Consider the following 27,500-nt stretch of genomic DNA (forward strand, 5'->3'; position numbering starts at 1 on the left):
TACTTTGCAGCAAAGCATAGTCCTCATTTAAGGGACCGCAGACATTCACAGTATCATAACCTCCCCTGGGCCTGTAATGTCCGCACTTTCCAGGCTGCAGAATATCTGGAAAGGTTCTGATTTGTATCTGCCAGTGATATATCCTAGCGCTGGGTTGGATGCTGGCTGTGTGTGATTTTAGTAGTTTGTGGCTGTTACTGGAAAAATACAAATCAATGTATCAACTCTTTATTGTTTTAATGTATAGAATTAGATAATTGTCTGTGTTTTTGGCCCTATGCTGGTACGTACCAATGTAATTAGTAATACCCCTCTCTGCTCTCTGTCCAGGCCTCAGAATTCGTCTCTTCAACTTCTCCCTGAAGTTACTGTCCTGCCTGCTGTACATTGTGCGGGTCTTGCTGGACGACCCCACGGAGGGGATTGGATGGTGAGGCCGCTCGCTCCACCTTCTTATTTTATGCAGATATTTCTTTTTTATGTTTCTAAAATAACATTTTCTCTCCCAATTCACTGAAGGAAATCAGCATCTGTCATTTATTACCAGCTGCTGGAGCCGGTCTGCGTTTCGCCATCATATTGGTTTATAAGCTTCCCTGACAGACCATGTGACTAGGAATTAGCGCTGGTCCCTGCGTAGATCCTGCCACTGTCCTAGGTTACTCCATAGCCGCTCGTGTAGCTGAATTATCGTCTGCTCATTAATGGTTCCTGTGCAGCAGAGGTGATTAACTGAGAGTAACGGGAAAGCATCCTGGCATCCATTAATCGTAACGAGTCTGTATGGGAGAATGACATAATATTACATGGGGGCATCCATTAATCATAACCAGTCTGTATGGGAGAATGACATAATATTACATGGGGGCATACATTAATCATAACCAGTCTGTATGGGAGAATGACATAATATTACATGGGGGCATCCATTAATCATAACGAGTCTGTATGGGAGAATGACATAATATTACATGGGGGCATCCATTAATCATAACGAGTCTGTATGGGAGAATGACATAATATTACATGGGGGCATCCATTAATCATAACGAGTCTGTATGGGAGAATGACATAATATTACATGGGGGCATCCATTAATCATAACGAGTCTGTATGGGAGAATGACATAATATTACATGGGGGCATCCATTAATCATAACGAGTCTGTATGGGAGAATGACATAATATTACATGGGGGCATCCATGAATCGTAACGAGTCTGTATGGGAGAATGACATAATATTACATGGGGGCATACATAGATCATAACGAGTCTGTATGGGAGAATGACATAATATTTCATGGGGGCATCCATGAATCATAACGAGTCTGTATGGGAGAATGACATAATATTACATGGGGGCATACATAGATCATAACTAGTCTGTATGGGAGAATGACATAATATTACATGGGGGCATCCATGAATCATAACGAGTCTGTATGGGAGAATGACATAATATTACATGGGGGCATACATAGATCATAACTAGTCTGTATGGGAGAATGACATAATATTACATGGGGGCATCCATGAATCATAACGAGTCTGTATGGGAGAATGACATAATATTACATGGGGGCATCCATGAATCATAACGAGTCTGTATGGGAGAATGACATAATATTACATGGGGGCATCCATGAATCGTAACGAGTCTGTATGGGAGAATGACATAATATTACATGGGGGCATCCATGAATCATAACGAGTCTGTATGGGAGAATGACATAATATTACATGGGGACATCCATGAATCATAACGAGTCTGTATGGGAGAATGACATAATATTTCATGGGGGCATCCATGAATCGTAACGAGTCTGTATGGGAGAATGACATAATATTACATGGGGGCATACATAGATCATAACTAGTCTGTATGGGAGAATGACATAATATTACATGGGGGCATCCATGAATCATAACGAGTCTGTATGGGAGAATGACATAATATTACATGGGGGCTACATTAATCACAACGAGTCTGTATGGGAGAATGACATAATATTACATGGGGGCATATTTGCAGATGGGGCGATAAGCCTGCTTATCCAGTCGGGAGTACTCCTGCTTCCAGTCCAGCATACTCCATCCCGGTGTCCTATTCAAAGTGCTCACCCAATCCAGCGTACTCCATCCCGGAGTCCTATTCAAAGTGCTCACCCAATCCAGCACACTCCATCCCGGTGTCCTATTCAAAGTGCTCACCCAATCCAGCACACTCCATCCCGGTGTCCTATTCAAAGTGCTCACCCAATCCAGCACACTCCATCCCGGTGTCCTATTCAAAGTGCTCACCCAATCCAGCGTACTCCATCCCGGAGTCCTATTCAAAGTGCTTCACCCAATCCAGCACACTCCATCCCGGAGTCCTATTCAAGTGCTCACCCAATCCAGCACACTCCATCCCGGAGTCCTATTCAAAGTGCTCACCCAATCCAGCTTACTCCATCCCGGAGTCCTATTCAAAGTGCTTCACCCAATCCAGCACACTCCATCCCGGAGTCCTATTCAAAGTGCTCACCCAATCCAGCGTACTCCATCCCGGAGTCCTATTCAAAGTGCTCACCCAATCCAGCACACTCCATCCCGGAGTCCTATTCAAGTGCTCACCCAATCCAGCACACTCCATCCCGGAGTCCTATTCAAGTGCTCACCCAATCCAGCACACTCCATCCCGGAGTCCTATTCAAGTGCTCACCCAATCCAGCACACTCCATCCTGGAGTCAGACTCAAGTTCTCACTCCAATCCAGCGTACTCCACCCAGGAGTCACATTCAAGTATCCAATTCTTATTCAGTAAACCTCAGCCCGGACTCTATTTCAAGCTTTAATATTCCCGTCTAATTCTACAGTTCCAAGTCTACAGTTCTTGCCGACACGTTACTTCGTGTACTCCAGAGACTTTTGTGTTATAGTTTTATTCAGCATCTTTTGTTGCACATCTCTGCATAGAGGACATTATTCTACATCTCATATTAATGTCCTCATTCAGCTGTATGACCAAGTATTACATTAAACCATCTAATTCCAACTACCCACTGGTCCAGGTGTCTCTGTTCATCAACCCAGTTCGGGTTCATCAATCCCAATTACCTGAGCCGTGACAGTGGTATTGTAATGGCATGATCACACCGGCCCGCCATAGACGGTGATCACACCGGCCCGCCATAGACGGTGATCACACCGGCCCGCCATAGACGGTGATCACACCGGCCCGCCATAGACGGTGATCACACCGGCCCGCCATAGACGGTGATCACACCGGCCCGCCATAGACGGTGATCACACCGCCAATCCATAGACTGTGATCACACCGCCAATCCATAGACGGTGATCACACCGCCAATCCATAGACGGTGATCACACCGCCAATCCATAGACGGTGATCACATCGCCAATCCATAGACGGTGATCACACCGCCAATCCATAGACTGTGATCACACCGCCAATCCATAGACTGTGATCACACCGCCAATCCATGGACTGTGATCACACCGGCACTCCATGGACGGTGATCACATCGGCACGCCATAGACACTGATCACATCGGCACGCCATAGACACTGATCACACCGCCACGCCATACACTGTGATCATACCGCCAATCCATAGACTGTGATCACACCGCCAATCCATAGACGGTGATCACACCGACAATCCATAGACGGTGATCACACCGACAATCCATAGACGGTGATCACACCGACAATCCATAGACTGTGATCACACCGCCAATCCATAGACTGTGATCACACCGCCAATCCATAGACTGTGATCACACCAGCACTCCATGGACATTGACACTGATTGTGCAATTTCTTTTTTGCAGCTGGAATTGTGACAAACAGAATTACACAGAAAGAATGTACCCACATATCACCAGCTGGTGAGTACAATGCCACATATCTATGGCCGGCTAAGCATCATAGGAGGTGAATCGCGCTATGTTTCCCATTACTCCTGCCGTAAATGCAGGCATATGGTCAGCAAATGGGAAATCCATTAGTGTCTGACGTCTTTATCTTACAGGGATCCGATCATTTGGGTGGATCGGCGGACACCGCTGTGGGCCATCCAGGTTAGTGACGGCGATTCTGTCTATAAGGTGACGATTGTTCTCACTTGTCGCATAGATCGTAATTGACAAATTCTAATCTGGGAAAAATATTGTGTATAATTTCTTAACACACAAAAACAAAAACCGTCTTCAGTTAGTTGTGGTTCTCGTAGGTGTATAGCGGAAAACACAATGCGAGACCGATGAGCGAAACCAGGTACAGATATTCGGTTACACAGCTCAGTGTTCTCAGGGTGCCCCCTGCTGGCAACTATCAGCATTTCACTGCAATATGGTTTGTGGATGAAGGGTTAGAAATTGAATTAGTGGGTTTTTTTACTTGCATTTAAAGAGCCACTGAAAGTAAATTGTTCATTGACACAATAGAAAAAAGGCATCGGACATAAGGAAAATACTCTCTGCTATTATAAAAGGTTATATAATTGACACTGGGGAGGGTCCTGCCCGCTCCCGACTGGAAAAGGACAGACCTGGAACCAGACCAGCGAGTGCGGCTCAGGGTGGGACAGGTGTTCGGGGCGCATTCATGAGGGTGGTGTGGAGGTGGGGGGAGGGAAATGCTCTAATAAAAATAAATATTAGGTCCCTCCCTTAGGGAACTGAGCATTCTCATAATCAGTGTGTAATACAGATGCCTACCCTCCGACATGTACACCAGGGACACAATGTTCTGCTCCTGGACTTCCCACCTCATTTATGACTGCAGTCACCTGTTGAACCATATAATTGATGAGACAGGTGTCTGTGCAATCATACATTAGGCGGAAAGAGCATTTTGTACCTGGGGAAGGGGTCATGTTGGAGGGTCTGGCCAGTAATGCAAGCATGATGAATACTGGTAACATCTCTTCCATTGCAGTCCAGTTCTGGAGGCCACAATAATATTAGACCCCTTAATTCTCTGGTTGGTTTTCTATACAGACCCCAGACCCATGATGACCTTATAATTCAGGTTCCACACCCCAAGCTGAATCTCAGTTGGTGACTGAATCAGCCCGCAGATCTCCGGTGGTAACCCCAATGGAAGACATGCCCCTCTTGTGGTTCCATGATGTCGCTGTGCAGGTGCCAGGATACCGCCAGCCAGCTCTGAGCATCCTGGTGGGCAGTGCCAGGCGTTCGCTAATCCGTGTGTTAGGGTCTTGTGTAACCTTGCTTAGTACCTGTGTATGGCTGTGGCTGACAGACAGACAGCTGGGAGAATGCTCTGCCTACCTCATGGCAACAACTAGAGGCCATGGTCTGTGTGCCAGTCTGCCATCCTCCCTGCCCCCTGGTACCTGTCAGTAATCTCAGCGTCTCTTGTTGTACAGGTGACTGTGGCTATAATCAGTTTCTGTGAGACCATGCTCCTGATCTATCTCAGCTATAAGGTAAGCGCTCAGGAACGTTCCGTCTGTTTTCCACACTCCCTGGATGAGAACTGTAATAAGATGGATCTAAAAATCCTCAGGGCTCATGTTCCCTTCTGCCCTGTAGATGTGTTGAAAGGCCCAGACCCGGGGTGATGGTGGTGGGGGGGACTGGGACCCCCACATGTGTTCACGCTCTCCAGAGTACCGGGGTCAGCACAATGTTGGACCTGGTGCCTTGTGCCAGGGACCTGGCAATCTGCCACCACGAGGTGCTTGTGTTTACAACAAAATGGCATGATAATGGAAGAACGTGTGCACATAGAAGCAATCATCTGCAGATCGCGCCCGTCCCAGCCAAGTGCTTGTAGTAGAAACCAAAATGAAAATAAACTATAGAATGTGCTGTAGTTGGGCCATGGAAGTCTGTGACACTGAAGAGTGTTTCGCTCTATCCTGGTGTCTCCCTGTGCCTCCCATGCATCTGACTGCACCCATGTGTCGCCCTATCCTGGTGTCTCCCTGTGCCTCCCATGCATCTGACTGCACCCATGTGTCACCCTATCCTGGTGTCTCCCTGTGCCTCCCATGTATCTGACTGCACCCATGTGTCGCCCTATCCTGGTGTCTCCCTGTGCCTCCCATGTATCTGACTGCACCCATGTGTCGCCCTATCCTGGTGTCTCCCTGTGCCTCCCATGCTTCTGACTGCACCCATGTTTCGCCCTATCCTGGTGTCTCCCTGTGCCTCCCATGCATCTGACTGCACCCATGTGTCGCCCTATCCTGGTGTCTCCCTGTGCCTCCCATGTATCTGGTCGCACCCATGTGTCGCCTTATCATGGTGTCTCCCTGTGCCTCCCATGCATCTGACTGCACCCATGTGTCGCCCTATCCTGGTGTCTCCCTGTGCCTCCCATGTATCTGGTCGCACCCATGTGTCGCCCTATCCTGGTGTCTCCCTGTGCCTCCCATGTATCTGACTGCACCCATGTGTCGCCCTATCCTGGTGTCTCCCTGTGCCTCCCATGTATCTGACTGCACCCATGTGTCGCCCTATCCTGGTGTCTCCCTGTGCCTCCCATGTATCTGACTGCACCCATGTGTCGCCCTATCCTGGTGTCTCCCTGTGCCTCCCATGCATCTGACTGCACCCATGTTTCGCCCTCTCCTGGTGTCTCCCTGTGCCTCCCATGCATCTGACTGCACCCATGTTTCGCCCTATCCTGGTGTCTCCCTGTGCCTCCCATGCATCTGACTGCACCCATGTGTCGCCCTATCCTGGTGTCTCCCTGTGCCTCCCATGTATCTGGTCGCACCCATGTGTCGCCTTATCATGGTGTCTCCCTGTGCCTCCCATGTATCTGACTGCACCCATGTGTCGCCCTATCCTGGTGTCTCCCTGTGCCTCCCATGCATCTGACTGCACCCATGTTTCGCCCTATCCTGGTGTCTCCCTGTGCCTCCCATGCATCTGACTGCACCCATGTGTCGCCCTATCCTGGTGTCTCCCTGTGCCTCCCATGTATCTGGTCGCACCCATGTGTCGCCTTATCATGGTGTCTCCCTGTGCCTCCCATGTATCTGACTGCACCCATGTGTCGCCCTATCCTGGTGTCTCCCTGTGCCTCCCATGCATCTGACTGCACCCATGTGTCGCCCTATCCTGGTGTCTCCCTGTGCCTCCCATGCATCTGACTGCACCCATGTATCGCCCTATCCTGGTGTCTCCCTGTGCCTCCCATGCATCTGACTGCACCCATGTGTCGCCCTATCCTGGTGTCTCCCTGTGCCTCCCATGTATCTGACTGCACCCATGTTTCGCCCTATCCTGGTGTCTCCCTGTGCCTCCCATGTATCTGACTGCACCCATGTTTCGCCCTATCCTGGTGTCTCCCTGTGCCTCCCATGCATCTGACTGCACCCATGTGTCGCCCTATCCTGGTGTCTCCCTGTGCCTCCCATGTATCTGACTGCACCCATGTGTCGCCCTATCCAGGTGTCTCCCTGTGCCTCCCATGCATCTGACTGCACCCATGTGTCGCCCTATCCTGGTGTCTCCCTGTGCCTCCCATGTATCTGGTCGCACCCATGTGTCGCCTTATCATGGTGTCTCCCTGTGCCTCCCATGTATCTGACTGCACCCATGTGTCGCCCTATCCTGGTGTCTCCCTGTGCCTCCCATGCATCTGACTGCACCCATGTGTCGCCCTATCCTGGTGTCTCCCTGTGCCTCCCATGTATCTGACTGCACCCATGTGTCGCCCTATCCTGGTGTCTCCCTGTGCCTCCCATGTATCTGACTGCACCCATGTTTCGCCCTATCCTGGTGTCTCCCTGTGCCTCCCATGCATCTGACTGCACCCATGTGTCGCCCTATCCTGGTGTCTCCCTGTGCCTCCCATGTATCTGACTGCACCCATGTTTCGCCCTATCCTGGTGTCTCCCTGTGCCTCCCATGCATCTGACTGCACCCATGTGTCGCCCTATCCTGGTGTCTCCCTGTGCCTCCCATGTATCTGGTCGCACCCATGTGTCGCCTTATCATGGTGTCTCCCTGTGCCTCCCATGTATCTGACTGCACCCATGTGTCGCCCTATCCTGGTGTCTCCCTGTGCCTCCCATGCATCTGACTGCACCCATGTGTCGCCCTATCCTGGTGTCTCCCTGTGCCTCCCATGCATCTGACTGCACCCATGTATCGCCCTATCCTGGTGTCTCCCTGTGCCTCCCATGCATCTGACTGCACCCATGTGTCGCCCTATCCTGGTGTCTCCCTGTGCCTCCCATGTATCTGACTGCACCCATGTGTCGCCTTATCATGGTGTCTCCCTGTGCCTCCCATGTATCTGACTGCACCCATGTGTCGCCTTATCCTGGTGTCTCCCTGTGCCTCCCATGTATCTGGTCGCACCCATGTGTCGCCTTATCATGGTGTCTCCCTGTGCCTCCCATGTATCTGACTGCACCCATGTGTCGCCCTATCCTGGTGTCTCCCTGTGCCTCCCATGCATCTGACTGCACCCATGTGTCGCCCTATCCTGGTGTCTCCCTGTGCCTCCCATGCATCTGACTGCACCCATGTATCGCCCTATCCTGGTGTCTCCCTGTGCCTCCCATGCATCTGACTGCACCCATGTGTCGCCCTATCCTGGTGTCTCCCTGTGCCTCCCATGTATCTGACTGCACCCATGTGTCGCCTTATCATGGTGTCTCCCTGTGCCTCCCATGTATCTGACTGCACCCATGTGTCGCCTTATCATGGTGTCTCCCTGTGCCTCCCATGCATCTGACTGCACCCATGTGTCGCCCTATCCTGGTGTCTCCCTGTGCCTCCCATGCATCTGACTGCACCCATGTGTCGCCCTATCCTGGTGTCTCCCTGTGCCTCCCATGCATCTGACTGCACCAATGTGTCGCCCTATCCTGGTGTCTCCCTGTGCCTCCCATGCATCTGACTGCGCCCATGCCTCGCCCTATCCTGGTGTCTCCCATGTATCTGACTGCACCCATGTTCCCTCCTGCCTTGGTGTCTCGGTATGCCTCCCATTATGCCACATTTTGTCTGGCATTCTGTAAGCAGACCCATCGATTTTCCATCATACCTTTGTTCCCGGGATCGGGCTGCCGTCTCTGCGCTGCATAAATGAAGCTCTCGGACAGCCCAGGTAGTAGGATGCGATGAATCACTTCTATTTCGCTGACATTTGGGGACGTAATTATTTTGTGGCTGATGGTTTCCATCCAGTGGGAGCAGTAGCTGGCACCGATCAATGCCCGCCCGGCATTCTGCATTCATATCAAGTGAAGCATTATGGCAGACACGAGGCACGATCGATGCTGCGAGGCACCGAGGTTACATGGGCTGAATCTGGTCACAGTTTATGCAGATCAGGAATCCGCAGTTTGGGGCATTAGTATCATCATGTTACTAGTGATTGGACGTAGTGATCCCTTGTTAGATTACAGAGTAATGTGCGGTAGTTTGGGACATTAGTATTATCATGTTACTAGTGATTGGACGTAGTGATCCCTTGTTAGATTACAGAGTAATGTGCGGCAGTTTGGGGCATTAGTATCATCATGTTACTAGTGATTGGACGTAGTGATCCCTTGTTAGATTACAGAGTAATGTGCGGCAGCTTGGGGCATTAGTATCATGTTACTAGTGATTGGACGTAGTGATCCCTTGTTAGATTACAGAGTAATGTGCGGCAGTTTGGGGCATTAGTATCATGTTACTAGTGATTGGACGTAGTGATCCCTTGTTAGATTACAGAGTAATGTGCGGCAGTTTGGGGCATTAGTATCATCATGTTACTAGTGATTGGACGTAGTGATCCCTTGTTAGATTACAGAGTAATGTGCGGCAGTTTGGGGCATTAGTATCATGTTACTAGTGATTGGTCGTAGCGATCCCTTGTTAGATTACAGAGTAATGTGCGGCAGTTTGGGGCATTAGTATCATCATGTTACTAGTGATTGGATGTAGTGATCCCTTGTTAGATTACAGAGTAATGTGCGGCAGTTTGGGGCATTAGTATCATCATGTTACTAATGATTGGACGTAGTGATCCCTTGTTAGATTACATAGTAATGTGCGGCAGTTTGGGGCATTATTATCATCATGTTACTAGTGATTGGACGTAGTGATCCCTTGTTAGATTACAGAGTAATGTGCGGCAGTTTGGGACATTAGTATCATCATGTTACTAGTGATTGGTCGTAGCGATCCCTTGGTAGATTACAGAGTAATGTGCGGCAGTTTGGGGCATTAGTATCATGTTACTAGTGATTGGACGTAGTGATCCCTTGTTAGATTACAGAGTAATGTGAGGCAGTTTGGGACATTAGTATCATCATGTTACTAGTGATTGGACGTAGTGATCCCTTGTTAGATTACAGAGTAATGTGCGGCAGTTTGGGGCATTAGTATCATGTTACTAGTGATTGGATGTAGTGATCCCTTGTTAGATTACAGAGTAATGTGCGGCAGTTTGGGACATTAGTATCATGTTACTAGTGATTGGACGTAGTGATCCCTTGTTAGATTACAGAGTAATGTGCGGCAGTTTGGGGCATTAGTATCATGTTACTAGTGATTGGATGTAGCGATCCCTTGTTAGATTACAGAGTAATGTGCGGCAGTTTGGGGCATTAGTATCATGTTACTAGTGATTGGTCGTAGCGATCCCTTGTTAGATTACAGAGTAATGTGCGGCAGTTTGGGGCATTAGTATCATGTTACTAGTGATTGGACGTAGCGATCCCTTGTTAGATTACAGAGTAATGTGCGGCAGTTTGGGACATTAGTATCATCATGTTACTAGTGATTGGACGTAGTGATCCCTTGTTAGATTACAGAGTAATGTGCGGCAGTTTGGGGCATTAGTATCATGTTACTAGTGATTGGTCGTAGCGATCCCTTGTTAGATTACAGAGTAATGTGCGGCAGTTTGGGGCATTAGTATCATGTTACTAGTGATTGGACGTAGCGATCCCTTGTTAGATTACAGAGTAATGTGCGGCAGTTTGGGACATTAGTATCATCATGTTACTAGTGATTGGACGTAGCGATCCCTTGTTAGATTACAGAGTAATGTGCGGCAGTTTGGGGTATTAGTATCATCATGTTACTAGTGATTGGACGTAGCGATCCCTTGTTAGATTACAGAGTAATGTGCGGCAGTTTGGGGCATTAGTATCATGTTACTAGTGATTGGACGTAGCGATCCCTTGTTAGATTACAGAGTAATGTGCGGCAGTTTGGGGCATTAGTATCATGTTACTAGTGATTGGACGTAGCGATCCCTTGTTAGATTACAGAGTAATGTGCGGCAGTTTGGGGCATTAGTATCATGTTACTAGTGATTGGACGTAGCGATCCCTTGTTAGATTACAGAGTAATGTGCGGCAGTTTGGGGCATTAGTATCATGTTACTAGTGATTGGACGTAGTGATCCCTTGTTAGATTACAGAGTAATGTGCGGCAGTTTGGGGCATTATTATCATCATGTTACTAGTGATTGGACGTAGTGATCCCTTGTTAGATTACAGAGTAATGTGCGGCAGTTTGGGGCATTAGTATCATGTTACTAGTGATTGGTCGTAGCGATCCCTTGTTAGATTACAGAGTAATGTGCGGCAGTTTGGGACATTAGTATCATCATGTTACTAGTGATTGGTCGTAGCGATCCCTTGTTAGATTACAGAGTAATGTACGGCAGTTTGGGGCATTAGTATCATGTTACTAGTGATTGGTCGTAGCGATCCCTTGTTAGATTACAGAGTAATGTACGGCAGTTTGGGGCATTAGTATCATGTTACTAGTGATTGGACGTAGTGATCCCTTGTTAGATTACAGAGTAATGTGCGGCAGTTTGGGACATTAGTATCATCATGTTACTAGTGATTGGTCGTAGCGATCCCTTGTTAGATTACAGAGTAATGTGCTGCAGTTTGGGACATTAGTATTATCATGTTACTAGTGATTGGACGTAGCGATCCCTTGTTAGATTACAGAGTAATGTGCGGCAGTTTGGGGCATTAGTATCATGTTACTAGTGATTGGTCGTAGCGATCCCTTGTTAGATTACAGAGTAATGTGCGGCAGTTTGGGGCATTAGTATCATGTTACTAGTGATTGGACGTAGTGATCCCTTGTTAGATTACAGAGTAATGTGCGGCAGTTTGGGGCATTAGTATCATGTTACTAGTGATTGGACGTAGCGATCCCTTGTTAGATTACAGAGTAATGTGCGGCAGTTTGGGGCATTAGTATCATGTTACTAGTGATTGGACGTAGTGATCCCTTGTTAGATTACAGAGTAATGTGCGGCAGTTTGGGGCATTAGTATCATGTTACTAGTGATTGGTCGTAGCGATCCCTTGTTAGATTACAGAGTAATGTGCGGCAGTTTGGGACATTAGTATCATCATGTTACTAGTGATTGGACGTAGTGATCCCTTGGTAGATTACAGAGTAATGTGCGGCAGTTTGGGACATTAGTATCATCATGTTACTAGTGATTGGACGTAGTGATCCCTTGTTAGATTACAGAGTAATCTTCGGCCGTTTGGGGCATTAGTATCATCATGTTACTAGTGATTGGACGTAGTGATCCCTTGTTAGATTACAGAGTAATGTACGGCAGTTTGGGGCATTAGTATCATCATGTTACTAGTGATTGGACGTAGTGATCCCTTGTTAGATTACAGAGTAATGTGCGGCAGTTTGGGGCATTAGTATCATCATGTTACTAGTGATTGGACGTAGTGATCCCTTGTTAGATTACAGAGTAATGTGCGGCAGTTTGGGACATTAGTATCATGTTACTAGTGATTGGACGTAGTGATCCCTTGTTAGATTACAGAGTAATGTGCGGCAGTTTGGGGCATTAGTATCATGTTACTAGTGATTGGACGTAGTGATCCCTTGTTAGATTACAGAGTAATGTGCGGCAGTTTGGGGCATTAGTATCATCATGTTACTAGTGATTGGACGTAGTGATCCCTTGTTAGATTACAGAGTAATGTGCGGCAGTTTGGGGCATTAGTATCATCATGTTACTAGTGATTGGATGTAGTGATCCCTTGTTAGATTGCAGAGTAATGTGCGGCAGTTTGGGGCATTAGTATCATCATGTTACTAGTGATTGGACGTAGCGATCCCTTGTTAGATTACAGAGTAATGTGCGGCAGTTTGGGGTATTAGTATCATGTTACTAGTGATTGGTGTTAGCGATCCCTTGTTAGATTACAGAGTAATGTGCGGCAGTTTGGGGCATTAGTATCATCATGTTACTAGTGATTGGTCGTAGCGATCCCTTGTTAGATTACAGAGTAATCTTCGGCCGTTTGGGGCATTAGTATCATGTTACTAGTGATTGGACGTAGTGATCCCTTGTTAGATTACAGAGTAATGTGCGGCAGTTTGGGACATTAGTATCTTGTTACTAGTGATTGGACGTAGTGATCCCTTGTTAGATTACAGAGTAATGTGCGGCAGTTTGGGGCATTAGTATCATCATGTTACTAGTGATTGGACGTAGCGATCCCTTGGTAGATTACAGAGTAATGTGCGGCAGTTTGGGACATTAGTATCATCATGTTACTAGTGATTGGACGTAGTGATCCCTTGTTAGATTACAGAGTAATGTGCTGCAGTTTGGGGCATTAGTATCATCATGTTACTAGTGATTGGATGTAGTGATCCCTTGTTAGATTGCAGAGTAATGTGCGGCAGTTTGGGGCATTAGTATCATCATGTTACTAGTGATTGGACGTAGTGATCCCTTGTTAGATTACAGAGTAATGTGCGGCAGTTTGGGGCATTAGTATCATCATGTTACTAGTGATTGGACGTAGTGATCCCTTGTTAGATTACAGAGTAATGTGCGGCAGTTTGGGGCATTAGTATCATGTTACTAGTGATTGGACGTAGTGATCCCTTGTTAGATTACAGAGTAATGTGCGGCAGTTTGGGGCATTAGTATCATCATGTTACTAGTGATTGGATGTAGTGATCCCTTGTTAGATTGCAGAGTAATGTGCGGCAGTTTGGGGCATTAGTATCATCATGTTACTAGTGATTGGACGTAGCGATCCCTTGTTAGATTACAGAGTAATGTGCGGCAGTTTGGGACATTAGTATTATCATGTTACTAGTGATTGGACGTAGCGATCCCTTGTTAGATTACAGAGTAATGTGCGGCAGTTTGGGACATTAGTATCATCATGTTACTAGTGATTGGACGTAGTGATCCCTTGTTAGATTACAGAGCAATGTGCGGCAGTTTGGGGCATTAGTATCATCATGTTACTAGTGATTGGACGCAGTGATCCCTTGTTAGATTACAGAGTAATCTTCGGCCGTTTGGGGCATTAGTATCATCATGTTACTAGTGATTGGACGTAGTGATCCCTTGTTAGATTACAGAGTAATGTACGGCAGTTTGGGGCATTAGTATCATCATGTTACTAGTGATTGGACGTAGTGATCCCTTGTTAGATTACAGAGTAATGTGCGGCAGTTTGGGGCATTAGTATCATCATGTTACTAGTGATTGGACGTAGTAATCCCTTGTTAGATTACAGAGTAATGTGCGGCAGTTTGGGGCATTAGTATCATCATGTTACTAGTGATTGGACGTAGCGATCCCTTGTTAGATTACAGAGTAATGTGCGGCAGTTTGGGGCATTAGTATCATGTTACTAGTGATTGGATGTAGTGATCCCTTGTTAGATTACATAGTAATGTGCGGCAGTTTGGGGCATTAGTATCATGTTACTAGTGATTGGACGTAGTGATCCCTTGTTAGATTACAGAGTAATGTGCGGCAGTTTGGGGCATTAGTATCATCATGTTACTAGTGATTGGACGTAGTGATCCCTTGTTAGATTACAGAGTAATGTGCGGCAGTTTGGGGCATTAGTATCATCATGTTACTAGTGATTGGACGTAGTAATCCCTTGTTAGATTACAGAGTAATGTGCGGCAGTTTGGGGTATTAGTATCATCATGTTACTAGTGATTGGACGTAGCGATCCCTTGTTAGATTACAGAGTAATGTGCGGCAGTTTGGGGCATTAGTATCATGTTACTAGTGATTGGATGTAGTGATCCCTTGTTAGATTACAGAGTAATGTGCGGCAGTTTGGGGCATTAGTATCATGTTACTAGTGATTGGATGTAGTGATCCCTTGGTAGATTACAGAGTAATGTGCGGCAGTTTGGGGCATTAGTATCATGTTACTAGTGATTGGTCGTAGCGATCCCTTGTTAGATTACAGAGTAATGTACGGCAGTTTGGGGCATTAGTATCATCATGTTACTAGTGATTGGACGTAGTGATCCCTTGTTAGATTACAGAGTAATGTGCGGCAGTTTGGGGCATTAGTATCATGTTACTAGTGATTGGATGTAGTGATCCCTTGTTAGATTACAGAGTAATGTGCGGCAGTTTGGGGCATTAGTATCATGTTACTAGTGATTGGTCGTAGCGATCCCTTGTTAGATTACAGAGTAATGTGCGGCAGTTTGGGGCATTAGTATCATGTTACTAGTGATTGGACGTAGTGATCCCTTGTTAGATTACAGAGTAATCTTCGGCCGTTTGGGACATTAGTATCATCATGTTACTAGTGATTGGACGTAGCGATCCCTTGTTAGATTACAGAGTAATGTGCGGCAGTTTGGGGCATTAGTATCATCATGTTACTAGTGATTGGTCGTAGCGATCCCTTGTTAGATTACAGAGTAATGTGCGGCAGTTTGGGGCATTAGTATCATCATGTTACTAGTGATTGGTCGTAGCGATCCCTTGGTAGATTACAGAGTAATGTGCGGCATCTTGGTGCATTAGTATCATGTTACTAGTGATTGGATGTAGTGATCCCTTGTTAGATTACAGAGTAATGTGCGGCAGTTTGGGGCATTAGTATCATGTTACTAGTGATTGGACGTAGTGATCCCTTGTTAGATTACAGAGTAATGTGCGGCAGTTTGGGGCATTAGTATCATGTTACTAGTGATTGGTCGTAGCGATCCCTTGTTAGATTACAGAGTAATGTGCGGCAGTTTGGGGCATTAGTATCATGTTACTAGTGATTGGACGTAGTGATCCCTTGTTAGATTACAGAGTAATGTGCGGCAGTTTGGGGCATTAGTATCATCATGTTACTAGTGATTGGACATAGTGATCCCTTGTTAGATTACAGAGTAATGTGCGGCAGTTTGGGGCATTAGTATCATGTTACTAGTGATTGGACGTAGTGATCCCTTGTTAGATTACAGAGTAATGTGCGGCAGTTTGGGGCATTAGTATCATGTTACTAGTGATTGGACGTAGTGATCCCTTGTTAGATTACAGAGTAATGTGCGGCAGTTTGGGGCATTAGTATCATGTTACTAGTGATTGGTCGTAGCGATCCCTTGTTAGATTACAGAGTAATGTGCGGCAGTTTGGGGCATTAGTATCATGTTACTAGTGATTGGACGTAGTGATCCCTTGTTAGATTACAGAGTAATCTTCGGCCGTTTGGGACATTAGTATCATCATGTTACTAGTGATTGGACGTAGCGATCCCTTGTTAGATTACAGAGTAATGTGCGGCAGTTTGGGGCATTAGTATCATCATGTTACTAGTGATTGGTCGTAGCGATCCCTTGGTAGATTACAGAGTAATGTGCGGCATCTTGGTGCATTAGTATCATGTTACTAGTGATTGGACGTAGTGATCCCTTGTTAGATTACAGAGTAATGTGCGGCAGTTTGGGGCATTAGTATCATGTTACTAGTGATTGGACGTAGTGATCCCTTGTTAGATTACAGAGTAATGTGCGGCAGTTTGGGGCATTAGTATCATCATGTTACTAGTGATTGGATGTAGTGATCCCTTGTTAGATTACAGAGTAATGTGCGGCAGTTTGGGGCATTAGTATCATGTTACTAGTGATTGGATGTAGTGATCCCTTGTTAGATTATAGAGTAATGTGCGGCAGTTTGGGGCATTAGTATCATGTTACTAGTGATTGGACGTAGTGATCCCTTGTTAGATTACAGAGTAATGTGCGGCAGTTTGGGACATTAGTATCATCATGTTACTAGTGATTGGATGTAGTGATCCCTTGTTAGATTACAGAGTAATGTGCGGCAGTTTGGGGCATTAGTATCATGTTACTAGTGATTGGATGTAGTGATCCCTTGTTAGATTATAGAGTAATGTGCGGCAGTTTGGGGCATTAGTATCATGTTACTAGTGATTGGACGTAGTGATCCCTTGTTAGATTACAGAGTAATGTGCGGCAGTTTGGGACATTAGTATCATCATGTTACTAGTGATTGGACGTAGTGATCCCTTGTTAGATTACAGAGTAATGTGCGGCAGTTTGGGGCATTAGTATCATGTTACTAGTGATTGGACGTAGTGATCCCTTGTTAGATTACAGAGTAATGTGCGGCAGTTTGGGGCATTAGTATCATCATGTTACTAGTGATTGGATGTAGCGATCCCTTGTTAGATTACAGAGTAATGTGCGGCAGTTTGGGGCATTAGTATCATGTTACTAGTGATTGGACGTAGTGATCCCTTGTTAGATTACAGAGTAATGTGCTGCAGTTTGGGACATTAGTATTATCATGTTACTAGTGATTGGATGTAGCGATCCCTTGTTAGATTACAGAGTAATGTGCGGCAGTTTGGGGCATTAGTATCATGTTACTAGTGATTGGACGTAGTGATCCCTTGTTAGATTACAGAGTAATGTGCGGCAGTTTGGGGCATTAGTATCATGTTACTAGTGATTGGACGTAGTGATCCCTTGTTAGATTACAGAGTAATGTGCGGCAGTTTGGGGCATTAGTATCATCATGTTACTAGTGATTGGTCGTAGCGATCCCTTGGTAGATTACAGAGTAATGTGCGGCATCTTGGTGCATTAGTATCATGTTACTAGTGATTGGATGTAGTGATCCCTTGTTAGATTACAGAGTAATGTGCGGCAGTTTGGGGCATTAGTATCATGTTACTAGTGATTGGACGTAGTGATCCCTTGTTAGATTACAGAGTAATGTGCGGCAGTTTGGGGCATTAGTATCATGTTACTAGTGATTGGTCGTAGCGATCCCTTGTTAGATTACAGAGTAATGTGCGGCAGTTTGGGGCATTAGTATCATGTTACTAGTGATTGGACGTAGTGATCCCTTGTTAGATTACAGAGTAATGTGCGGCAGTTTGGGGCATTAGTATCATCATGTTACTAGTGATTGGACATAGTGATCCCTTGTTAGATTACAGAGTAATGTGCGGCAGTTTGGGGCATTAGTATCATGTTACTAGTGATTGGACGTAGTGATCCCTTGTTAGATTACAGAGTAATGTGCGGCAGTTTGGGGCATTAGTATCATGTTACTAGTGATTGGACGTAGTGATCCCTTGTTAGATTACAGAGTAATGTGCGGCAGTTTGGGGCATTAGTATCATCATGTTACTAGTGATTGGTCGTAGCGATCCCTTGGTAGATTACAGAGTAATGTGCGGCATCTTGGTGCATTAGTATCATGTTACTAGTGATTGGATGTAGTGATCCCTTGTTAGATTACAGAGTAATGTGCGGCAGTTTGGGGCATTAGTATCATGTTACTAGTGATTGGTCGTAGCGATCCCTTGTTAGATTACAGAGTAATGTGCGGCAGTTTGGGGCATTAGTATCATGTTACTAGTGATTGGACGTAGTGATCCCTTGTTAGATTACAGAGTAATGTGCGGCAGTTTGGGGCATTAGTATCATCATGTTACTAGTGATTGGACATAGTGATCCCTTGTTAGATTTTACAGAGTAATGTGCGGCAGTTTGGGGCATTAGTATCATGTTACTAGTGATTGGACGTAGTGATCCCTTGTTAGATTACAGAGTAATGTGCGGCAGTTTGGGGCATTAGTATCATGTTACTAGTGATTGGACGTAGTGATCCCTTGTTAGATTACAGAGTAATGTGCGGCAGTTTGGGGCATTAGTATCATGTTACTAGTGATTGGTCGTAGCGATCCCTTGTTAGATTACAGAGTAATGTGCGGCAGTTTGGGGCATTAGTATCATGTTACTAGTGATTGGACGTAGTGATCCCTTGTTAGATTACAGAGTAATCTTCGGCCGTTTGGGACATTAGTATCATCATGTTACTAGTGATTGGACGTAGCGATCCCTTGTTAGATTACAGAGTAATGTGCGGCAGTTTGGGGCATTAGTATCATCATGTTACTAGTGATTGGTCGTAGCGATCCCTTGGTAGATTACAGAGTAATGTGCGGCATCTTGGTGCATTAGTATCATGTTGCTAGTGATTGGACGTAGTGATCCCTTGTTAGATTACAGAGTAATGTGCGGCAGTTTGGGGCATTAGTATCATGTTACTAGTGATTGGACGTAGTGATCCCTTGTTAGATTACAGAGTAATGTGTGGCAGTTTGGGGCATTAGTATCATCATGTTACTAGTGATTGGATGTAGTGATCCCTTGTTAGATTACAGAGTAATATGCGGCAGTTTGGGGCATTAGTATCATGTTACTAGTGATTGGATGTAGTGATCCCTTGTTAGATTATAGAGTAATGTGCGGCAGTTTGGGGCATTAGTATCATGTTACTAGTGATTGGACGTAGTGATCCCTTGTTAGATTACAGAGTAATGTGCGGCAGTTTGGGACATTAGTATCATCATGTTACTAGTGATTGGATGTAGTGATCCCTTGTTAGATTACAGAGTAATGTGCGGCAGTTTGGGGCATTAGTATCATGTTACTAGTGATTGGATGTAGTGATCCCTTGTTAGATTATAGAGTAATGTGCGGCAGTTTGGGGCATTAGTATCATGTTACTAGTGATTGGACGTAGCGATCCCTTGTTAGATTACAGAGTAATGTGCGGTAGTTTGGGGCATTAGTATCATCATGTTACTAGTGATTGGACGTAGCGATCCCTTGGTAGATTACAGAGTAATGTGCTGCAGTTTGGGACATTAGTATCATCATGTTACTAGTGATTGGACGTAGCGATCCCTTGTTAGATTACAGAGTAATGTGCGGCAGTTTGGGGCATTAGTATCATGTTACTAGTGATTGGACGTAGCGATCCCTTGTTAGATTACAGAGTAATGTGCGGCAGTTTGGGACATTAGTATCATCATGTTACTAGTGATTGGACATAGTGATCCCTTGTTAGATTACAGAGTAATGTGCGGCAGTTTGGGGCATTAGTATCATGTTACTAGTGATTGGACGTAGTGATCCCTTGTTAGATTACAGAGTAATGTGCGTCAGTTTGGGGCATTAGTATCATCATGTTACTAGTGATTGGATGTAGCGATCCCTTGTTAGATTACAGAGTAATGTGCGGCAGTTTGGGACATTAGTATCATCATGTTACTAGTGATTGGACGTAGTGATCCCTTGTTAGATTACAGAGTAATGTGCGGCAGTTTGGGGCATTAGTATCATGTTACTAGTGATTGGACGTAGTGATCCCTTGTTAGATTACAGAGTAATGTGCTGCAGTTTGGGACATTAGTATTATCATGTTACTAGTGATTGGACGTAGCGATCCCTTGTTAGATTACAGAGTAATGTGCGGTAGTTTGGGGCATTAGTATCATGTTACTAGTGATTGGATGTAGCGATCCCTTGTTAGATTACAGAGTAATGTGCGGCAGTTTGGGGCATTAGTATCATGTTACTAGTGATTGGTCGTAGCGATCCCTTGTTAGATTACAGAGTAATCTTCGGCCGTTTGGGACATTAGTATCATCATGTTACTAGTGATTGGACGTAGCGATCCCTTGTTAGATTACAGAGTAATGTGCGGCAGTTTGGGGCATTAGTATCATCATGTTACTAGTGATTGGTCGTAGCGATCCCTTGGTAGATTACAGAGTAATGTGCGGCATCTTGGTGCATTAGTATCATGTTGCTAGTGATTGGACGTAGTGATCCCTTGTTAGATTACAGAGTAATGTGCGGCAGTTTGGGGCATTAGTATCATGTTACTAGTGATTGGACGTAGTGATCCCTTGTTAGATTACAGAGTAATGTGTGGCAGTTTGGGGCATTAGTATCATCATGTTACTAGTGATTGGATGTAGTGATCCCTTGTTAGATTACAGAGTAATGTGCGGCAGTTTGGGGCATTAGTATCATGTTACTAGTGATTGGATGTAGTGATCCCTTGTTAGATTATAGAGTAATGTGCGGCAGTTTGGGGCATTAGTATCATGTTACTAGTGATTGGACGTAGTGATCCCTTGTTAGATTACAGAGTAATGTGCGGCAGTTTGGGACATTAGTATCATCATGTTACTAGTGATTGGATGTAGTGATCCCTTGTTAGATTACAGAGTAATGTGCGGCAGTTTGGGGCATTAGTATCATGTTACTAGTGATTGGATGTAGTGATCCCTTGTTAGATTATAGAGTAATGTGCGGCAGTTTGGGGCATTAGTATCATGTTACTAGTGATTGGACGTAGCGATCCCTTGTTAGATTACAGAGTAATGTGCGGTAGTTTGGGGCATTAGTATCATCATGTTACTAGTGATTGGACGTAGCGATCCCTTGGTAGATTACAGAGTAATGTGCTGCAGTTTGGGACATTAGTATCATCATGTTACTAGTGATTGGACGTAGCGATCCCTTGTTAGATTACAGAGTAATGTGCGGCAGTTTGGGGCATTAGTATCATGTTACTAGTGATTGGACGTAGCGATCCCTTGTTAGATTACAGAGTAATGTGCGGCAGTTTGGGACATTAGTATCATCATGTTACTAGTGATTGGACGTAGTGATCCCTTGTTAGATTACAGAGTAATGTGCGGCAGTTTGGGGCATTAGTATCATGTTACTAGTGATTGGACGTAGTGATCCCTTGTTAGATTACAGAGTAATGTGCGTCAGTTTGGGGCATTAGTATCATCATGTTACTAGTGATTGGATGTAGCGATCCCTTGTTAGATTACAGAGTAATGTGCGGCAGTTTGGGACATTAGTATCATCATGTTACTAGTGATTGGACGTAGTGATCCCTTGTTAGATTACAGAGTAATGTGCGGCAGTTTGGGGCATTAGTATCATGTTACTAGTGATTGGATGTAGTGATCCCTTGTTAGATTACAGAGTAATGTGCTGCAGTTTGGGACATTAGTATTATCATGTTACTAGTGATTGGACGTAGCGATCCCTTGTTAGATTACAGAGTAATGTGCGGTAGTTTGGGGCATTAGTATCATGTTACTAGTGATTGGATGTAGCGATCCCTTGTTAGATTACAGAGTAATGTGCGGCAGTTTGGGGCATTAGTATCATGTTACTAGTGATTGGTCGTAGCGATCCCTTGTTAGATTACAGAGTAATGTGCGGCAGTTTGGGGCATTAGTATCATGTTACTAGTGATTGGACGTAGTGATCCCTTGTTAGATTACAGAGTAATGTGCGGCAGTTTGGGGCATTAGTATCATGTTACTAGTGATTGGACGTAGTGATCCCTTGTTAGATTACAGAGTAATGTGCGGCAGTTTGGGGCATTAGTATCATCATGTTAGTAGTGATTGGACGTAGTGATCCCTTGTTAGATTACAGAGTAATGTACGGCAGTTTGGGGCATTAGTATCATGTTACTAGTGATTGGATGTAGTGATCCCTTGTTAGATTACAGAGTAATGTGCGGCAGTTTGGGGCATTAGTATTATCATGTTACTAGTGATTGGAAGTAGTGATCCCTTGTTAGATTACAGAGTCATGTGCGGCAGTTTGGGGCATTAGTATCATGTTACTAGTGATTGGACGTAGTGATCCCTTGTTAGATTACAGAGTAATGTGCGGCAGTTTGGGGCATTAGTATCATCATGTTACTAGTGATTGGACGTAGCGATCCCTTGTTAGATTACAGAGTAATGTGCGGCAGTTTGGGGCATTAGTATCATGTTACTAGTGATTGGACGTAGTGATCCCTTGTTAGATTACAGAGTAATGTGCGGCAGTTTGGGGCATTAGTATCATCATGTTACTAGTGATTGGACATAGTGATCCCTTGTTAGATTTTACAGAGTAATGTGCGGCAGTTTGGGGCATTAGTATCATGTTACTAGTGATTGGACGTAGTGATCCCTTGTTAGATTACAGAGTAATGTGCGGCAGTTTGGGGCATTAGTATCATGTTACTAGTGATTGGACGTAGTGATCCCTTGTTAGATTACAGAGTAATGTGCGGCAGTTTGGGGCATTAGTATCATGTTACTAGTGATTGGTCGTAGCGATCCCTTGTTAGATTACAGAGTAATGTGCGGCAGTTTGGGGCATTAGTATCATGTTACTAGTGATTGGACGTAGTGATCCCTTGTTAGATTACAGAGTAATCTTCGGCCGTTTGGGACATTAGTATCATCATGTTACTAGTGATTGGACGTAGCGATCCCTTGTTAGATTACAGAGTAATGTGCGGCAGTTTGGGGCATTAGTATCATCATGTTACTAGTGATTGGTCGTAGCGATCCCTTGGTAGATTACAGAGTAATGTGCGGCATCTTGGTGCATTAGTATCATGTTGCTAGTGATTGGACGTAGTGATCCCTTGTTAGATTACAGAGTAATGTGCGGCAGTTTGGGGCATTAGTATCATGTTACTAGTGATTGGACGTAGTGATCCCTTGTTAGATTACAGAGTAATGTGTGGCAGTTTGGGGCATTAGTATCATCATGTTACTAGTGATTGGATGTAGTGATCCCTTGTTAGATTACAGAGTAATATGCGGCAGTTTGGGGCATTAGTATCATGTTACTAGTGATTGGATGTAGTGATCCCTTGTTAGATTATAGAGTAATGTGCGGCAGTTTGGGGCATTAGTATCATGTTACTAGTGATTGGACGTAGTGATCCCTTGTTAGATTACAGAGTAATGTGCGGCAGTTTGGGACATTAGTATCATCATGTTACTAGTGATTGGATGTAGTGATCCCTTGTTAGATTACAGAGTAATGTGCGGCAGTTTGGGGCATTAGTATCATGTTACTAGTGATTGGATGTAGTGATCCCTTGTTAGATTATAGAGTAATGTGCGGCAGTTTGGGGCATTAGTATCATGTTACTAGTGATTGGACGTAGCGATCCCTTGTTAGATTACAGAGTAATGTGCGGTAGTTTGGGGCATTAGTATCATCATGTTACTAGTGATTGGACGTAGCGATCCCTTGGTAGATTACAGAGTAATGTGCTGCAGTTTGGGACATTAGTATCATCATGTTACTAGTGATTGGACGTAGCGATCCCTTGTTAGATTACAGAGTAATGTGCGGCAGTTTGGGGCATTAGTATCATGTTACTAGTGATTGGACGTAGCGATCCCTTGTTAGATTACAGAGTAATGTGCGGCAGTTTGGGACATTAGTATCATCATGTTACTAGTGATTGGACATAGTGATCCCTTGTTAGATTACAGAGTAATGTGCGGCAGTTTGGGGCATTAGTATCATGTTACTAGTGATTGGACGTAGTGATCCCTTGTTAGATTACAGAGTAATGTGCGTCAGTTTGGGGCATTAGTATCATCATGTTACTAGTGATTGGATGTAGCGATCCCTTGTTAGATTACAGAGTAATGTGCGGCAGTTTGGGACATTAGTATCATCATGTTACTAGTGATTGGACGTAGTGATCCCTTGTTAGATTACAGAGTAATGTGCGGCAGTTTGGGGCATTAGTATCATGTTACTAGTGATTGGACGTAGTGATCCCTTGTTAGATTACAGAGTAATGTGCTGCAGTTTGGGACATTAGTATTATCATGTTACTAGTGATTGGACGTAGCGATCCCTTGTTAGATTACAGAGTAATGTGCGGTAGTTTGGGGCATTAGTATCATGTTACTAGTGATTGGATGTAGCGATCCCTTGTTAGATTACAGAGTAATGTGCGGCAGTTTGGGGCATTAGTATCATGTTACTAGTGATTGGTCGTAGCGATCCCTTGTTAGATTACAGAGTAATCTTCGGCCGTTTGGGACATTAGTATCATCATGTTACTAGTGATTGGACGTAGCGATCCCTTGTTAGATTACAGAGTAATGTGCGGCAGTTTGGGGCATTAGTATCATCATGTTACTAGTGATTGGTCGTAGCGATCCCTTGGTAGATTACAGAGTAATGTGCGGCATCTTGGTGCATTAGTATCATGTTGCTAGTGATTGGACGTAGTGATCCCTTGTTAGATTACAGAGTAATGTGCGGCAGTTTGGGGCATTAGTATCATGTTACTAGTGATTGGACGTAGTGATCCCTTGTTAGATTACAGAGTAATGTGTGGCAGTTTGGGGCATTAGTATCATCATGTTACTAGTGATTGGATGTAGTGATCCCTTGTTAGATTACAGAGTAATGTGCGGCAGTTTGGGGCATTAGTATCATGTTACTAGTGATTGGATGTAGTGATCCCTTGTTAGATTACAGAGTAATGTGCGGCAGTTTGGGGCATTAGTATCATGTTACTAGTGATTGGACGTAGTGATCCCTTGTTAGATTACAGAGTAATGTGCGGCAGTTTGGGACATTAGTATCATCATGTTACTAGTGATTGGATGTAGTGATCCCTTGTTAGATTACAGAGTAATGTGCGGCAGTTTGGGGCATTAGTATCATGTTACTAGTGATTGGATGTAGTGATCCCTTGTTAGATTACAGAGTAATGTGCGGCAGTTTGGGACATTAGTATTATCATGTTACTAGTGATTGGACGTAGTGATCCCTTGGTAGATTACAGAGTAATGTGCGGCAGTTTGGGGCATTAGTATCATCATGTTACTAGTGATTGGACGTAGTGATCCCTTGTTAGATTACAGAGTAATGTGCGGCAGTTTGGGACATTAGTATCATGTTACTAGTGATTGGATGTAGTGATCCCTTGTTAGATTACAGAGTAATGTGCGGCAGTTTGGGGCATTAGTATCATGTTACTAGTGATTGGACGTAGTGATCCCTTGTTAGATTACAGAGTAATGTGCGGCAGTTTGGGGCATTAGTATCATGTTACTAGTGATTGGACGTAGCGATCCCTTGTTAGATTACAGAGTAATGTGCGGTAGTTTGGGGCATTAGTATCATCATGTTACTAGTGATTGGACGTAGCGATCCCTTGGTAGATTACAGAGTAATGTGCTGCAGTTTGGGACATTAGTATCATCATGTTACTAGTGATTGGACGTAGCGATCCCTTGTTAGATTACAGAGTAATGTGCGGCAGTTTGGGGCATTAGTATCATGTTACTAGTGATTGGACGTAGCGATCCCTTGTTAGATTACAGAGTAATGTGCGGCAGTTTGGGACATTAGTATCATCATGTTACTAGTGATTGGACGTAGTGATCCCTTGTTAGATTACAGAGTAATGTGCGGCAGTTTGGGGCATTAGTATCATGTTACTAGTGATTGGACGTAGTGATCCCTTGTTAGATTACAGAGTAATGTGCGTCAGTTTGGGGCATTAGTATCATCATGTTACTAGTGATTGGATGTAGCGATCCCTTGTTAGATTACAGAGTAATGTGCGGCAGTTTGGGACATTAGTATCATCATGTTACTAGTGATTGGACGTAGTGATCCCTTGTTAGATTACAGAGTAATGTGCTGCAGTTTGGGACATTAGTATTATCATGTTACTAGTGATTGGACGTAGCGATCCCTTGTTAGATTACAGAGTAATGTGCGGTAGTTTGGGGCATTAGTATCATGTTACTAGTGATTGGATGTAGCGATCCCTTGTTAGATTACAGAGTAATGTGCGGCAGTTTGGGGCATTAGTATCATGTTACTAGTGATTGGTCGTAGCGATCCCTTGTTAGATTACAGAGTAATGTGCGGCAGTTTGGGGCATTAGTATCATGTTACTAGTGATTGGACGTAGTGATCCCTAGTTAGATTACAGAGTAATGTGCGGCAGTTTGGGGCATTAGTATCATCATGTTACTAGTGATTGGACGTAGTGATCCCTTGTTAGATTACAGAGTAATGTACGGCAGTTTGGGGCATTAGTATCATGTTACTAGTGATTGGATGTAGTGATCCCTTGTTAGATTACAGAGTAATGTGCGGCAGTTTGGGGCATTAGTATTATCATGTTACTAGTGATTGGAAGTAGTGATCCCTTGTTAGATTACAGAGTCATGTGCGGCAGTTTGGGGCATTAGTATCATGTTACTAGTGATTGGACGTAGTGATCCCTTGTTAGATTACAGAGTAATGTGCGGCAGTTTGGGGCATTAGTATCATCATGTTACTAGTGATTGGACGTAGCGATCCCTTGTTAGATTACAGAGTAATGTGCGGCAGTTTGGGGCATTAGTATCATCATGTTACTAGTGATTGGACGTAGTGATCCCTTGTTAGATTACAGAGTAATGTGCGGCAGTTTGGGGCATTAGTATCATGTTACTAGTGATTGGTCGTAGCGATCCCTTGTTAGATTACAGAGTAATGTGCGGCAGTTTGGGGCATTAGTATCATGTTACTAGTGATTGGTCGTAGCGAT

The 27,500-nt window shown here is 44.7% G+C and overlaps 1 protein-coding gene across 5 annotated transcripts in view; it reads left to right on the forward strand.

The window, feature by feature from the left end:
• The window catches only part of KCNT1 (potassium sodium-activated channel subfamily T member 1), a 265,672-nt gene that overhangs the window by 129,558 nt on the left and 108,614 nt on the right, over positions 1-27,500 (forward strand). For all 5 annotated transcript variants that reach the window (XM_088459701.1, XM_088459704.1, XM_088459702.1 and 2 more), the window contains 4 exons: positions 331-430; positions 3,839-3,895; positions 4,039-4,087; positions 5,401-5,460. In XM_088459701.1, the coding sequence (XP_088315827.1) occupies positions 331-430; positions 3,839-3,895; positions 4,039-4,087; positions 5,401-5,460 (266 nt within the window). The remainder of the gene's footprint in view (positions 1-330; positions 431-3,838; positions 3,896-4,038; positions 4,088-5,400; positions 5,461-27,500) is intronic.

The sequence above is a fragment of the Taudactylus pleione genome, unplaced genomic scaffold (assembly GCF_031769625.1).
Source record: "Taudactylus pleione unplaced genomic scaffold, aTauple2 ptg000927l, whole genome shotgun sequence".
Classification (NCBI taxonomy): Eukaryota; Metazoa; Chordata; class Amphibia; order Anura; family Myobatrachidae; genus Taudactylus; species Taudactylus pleione.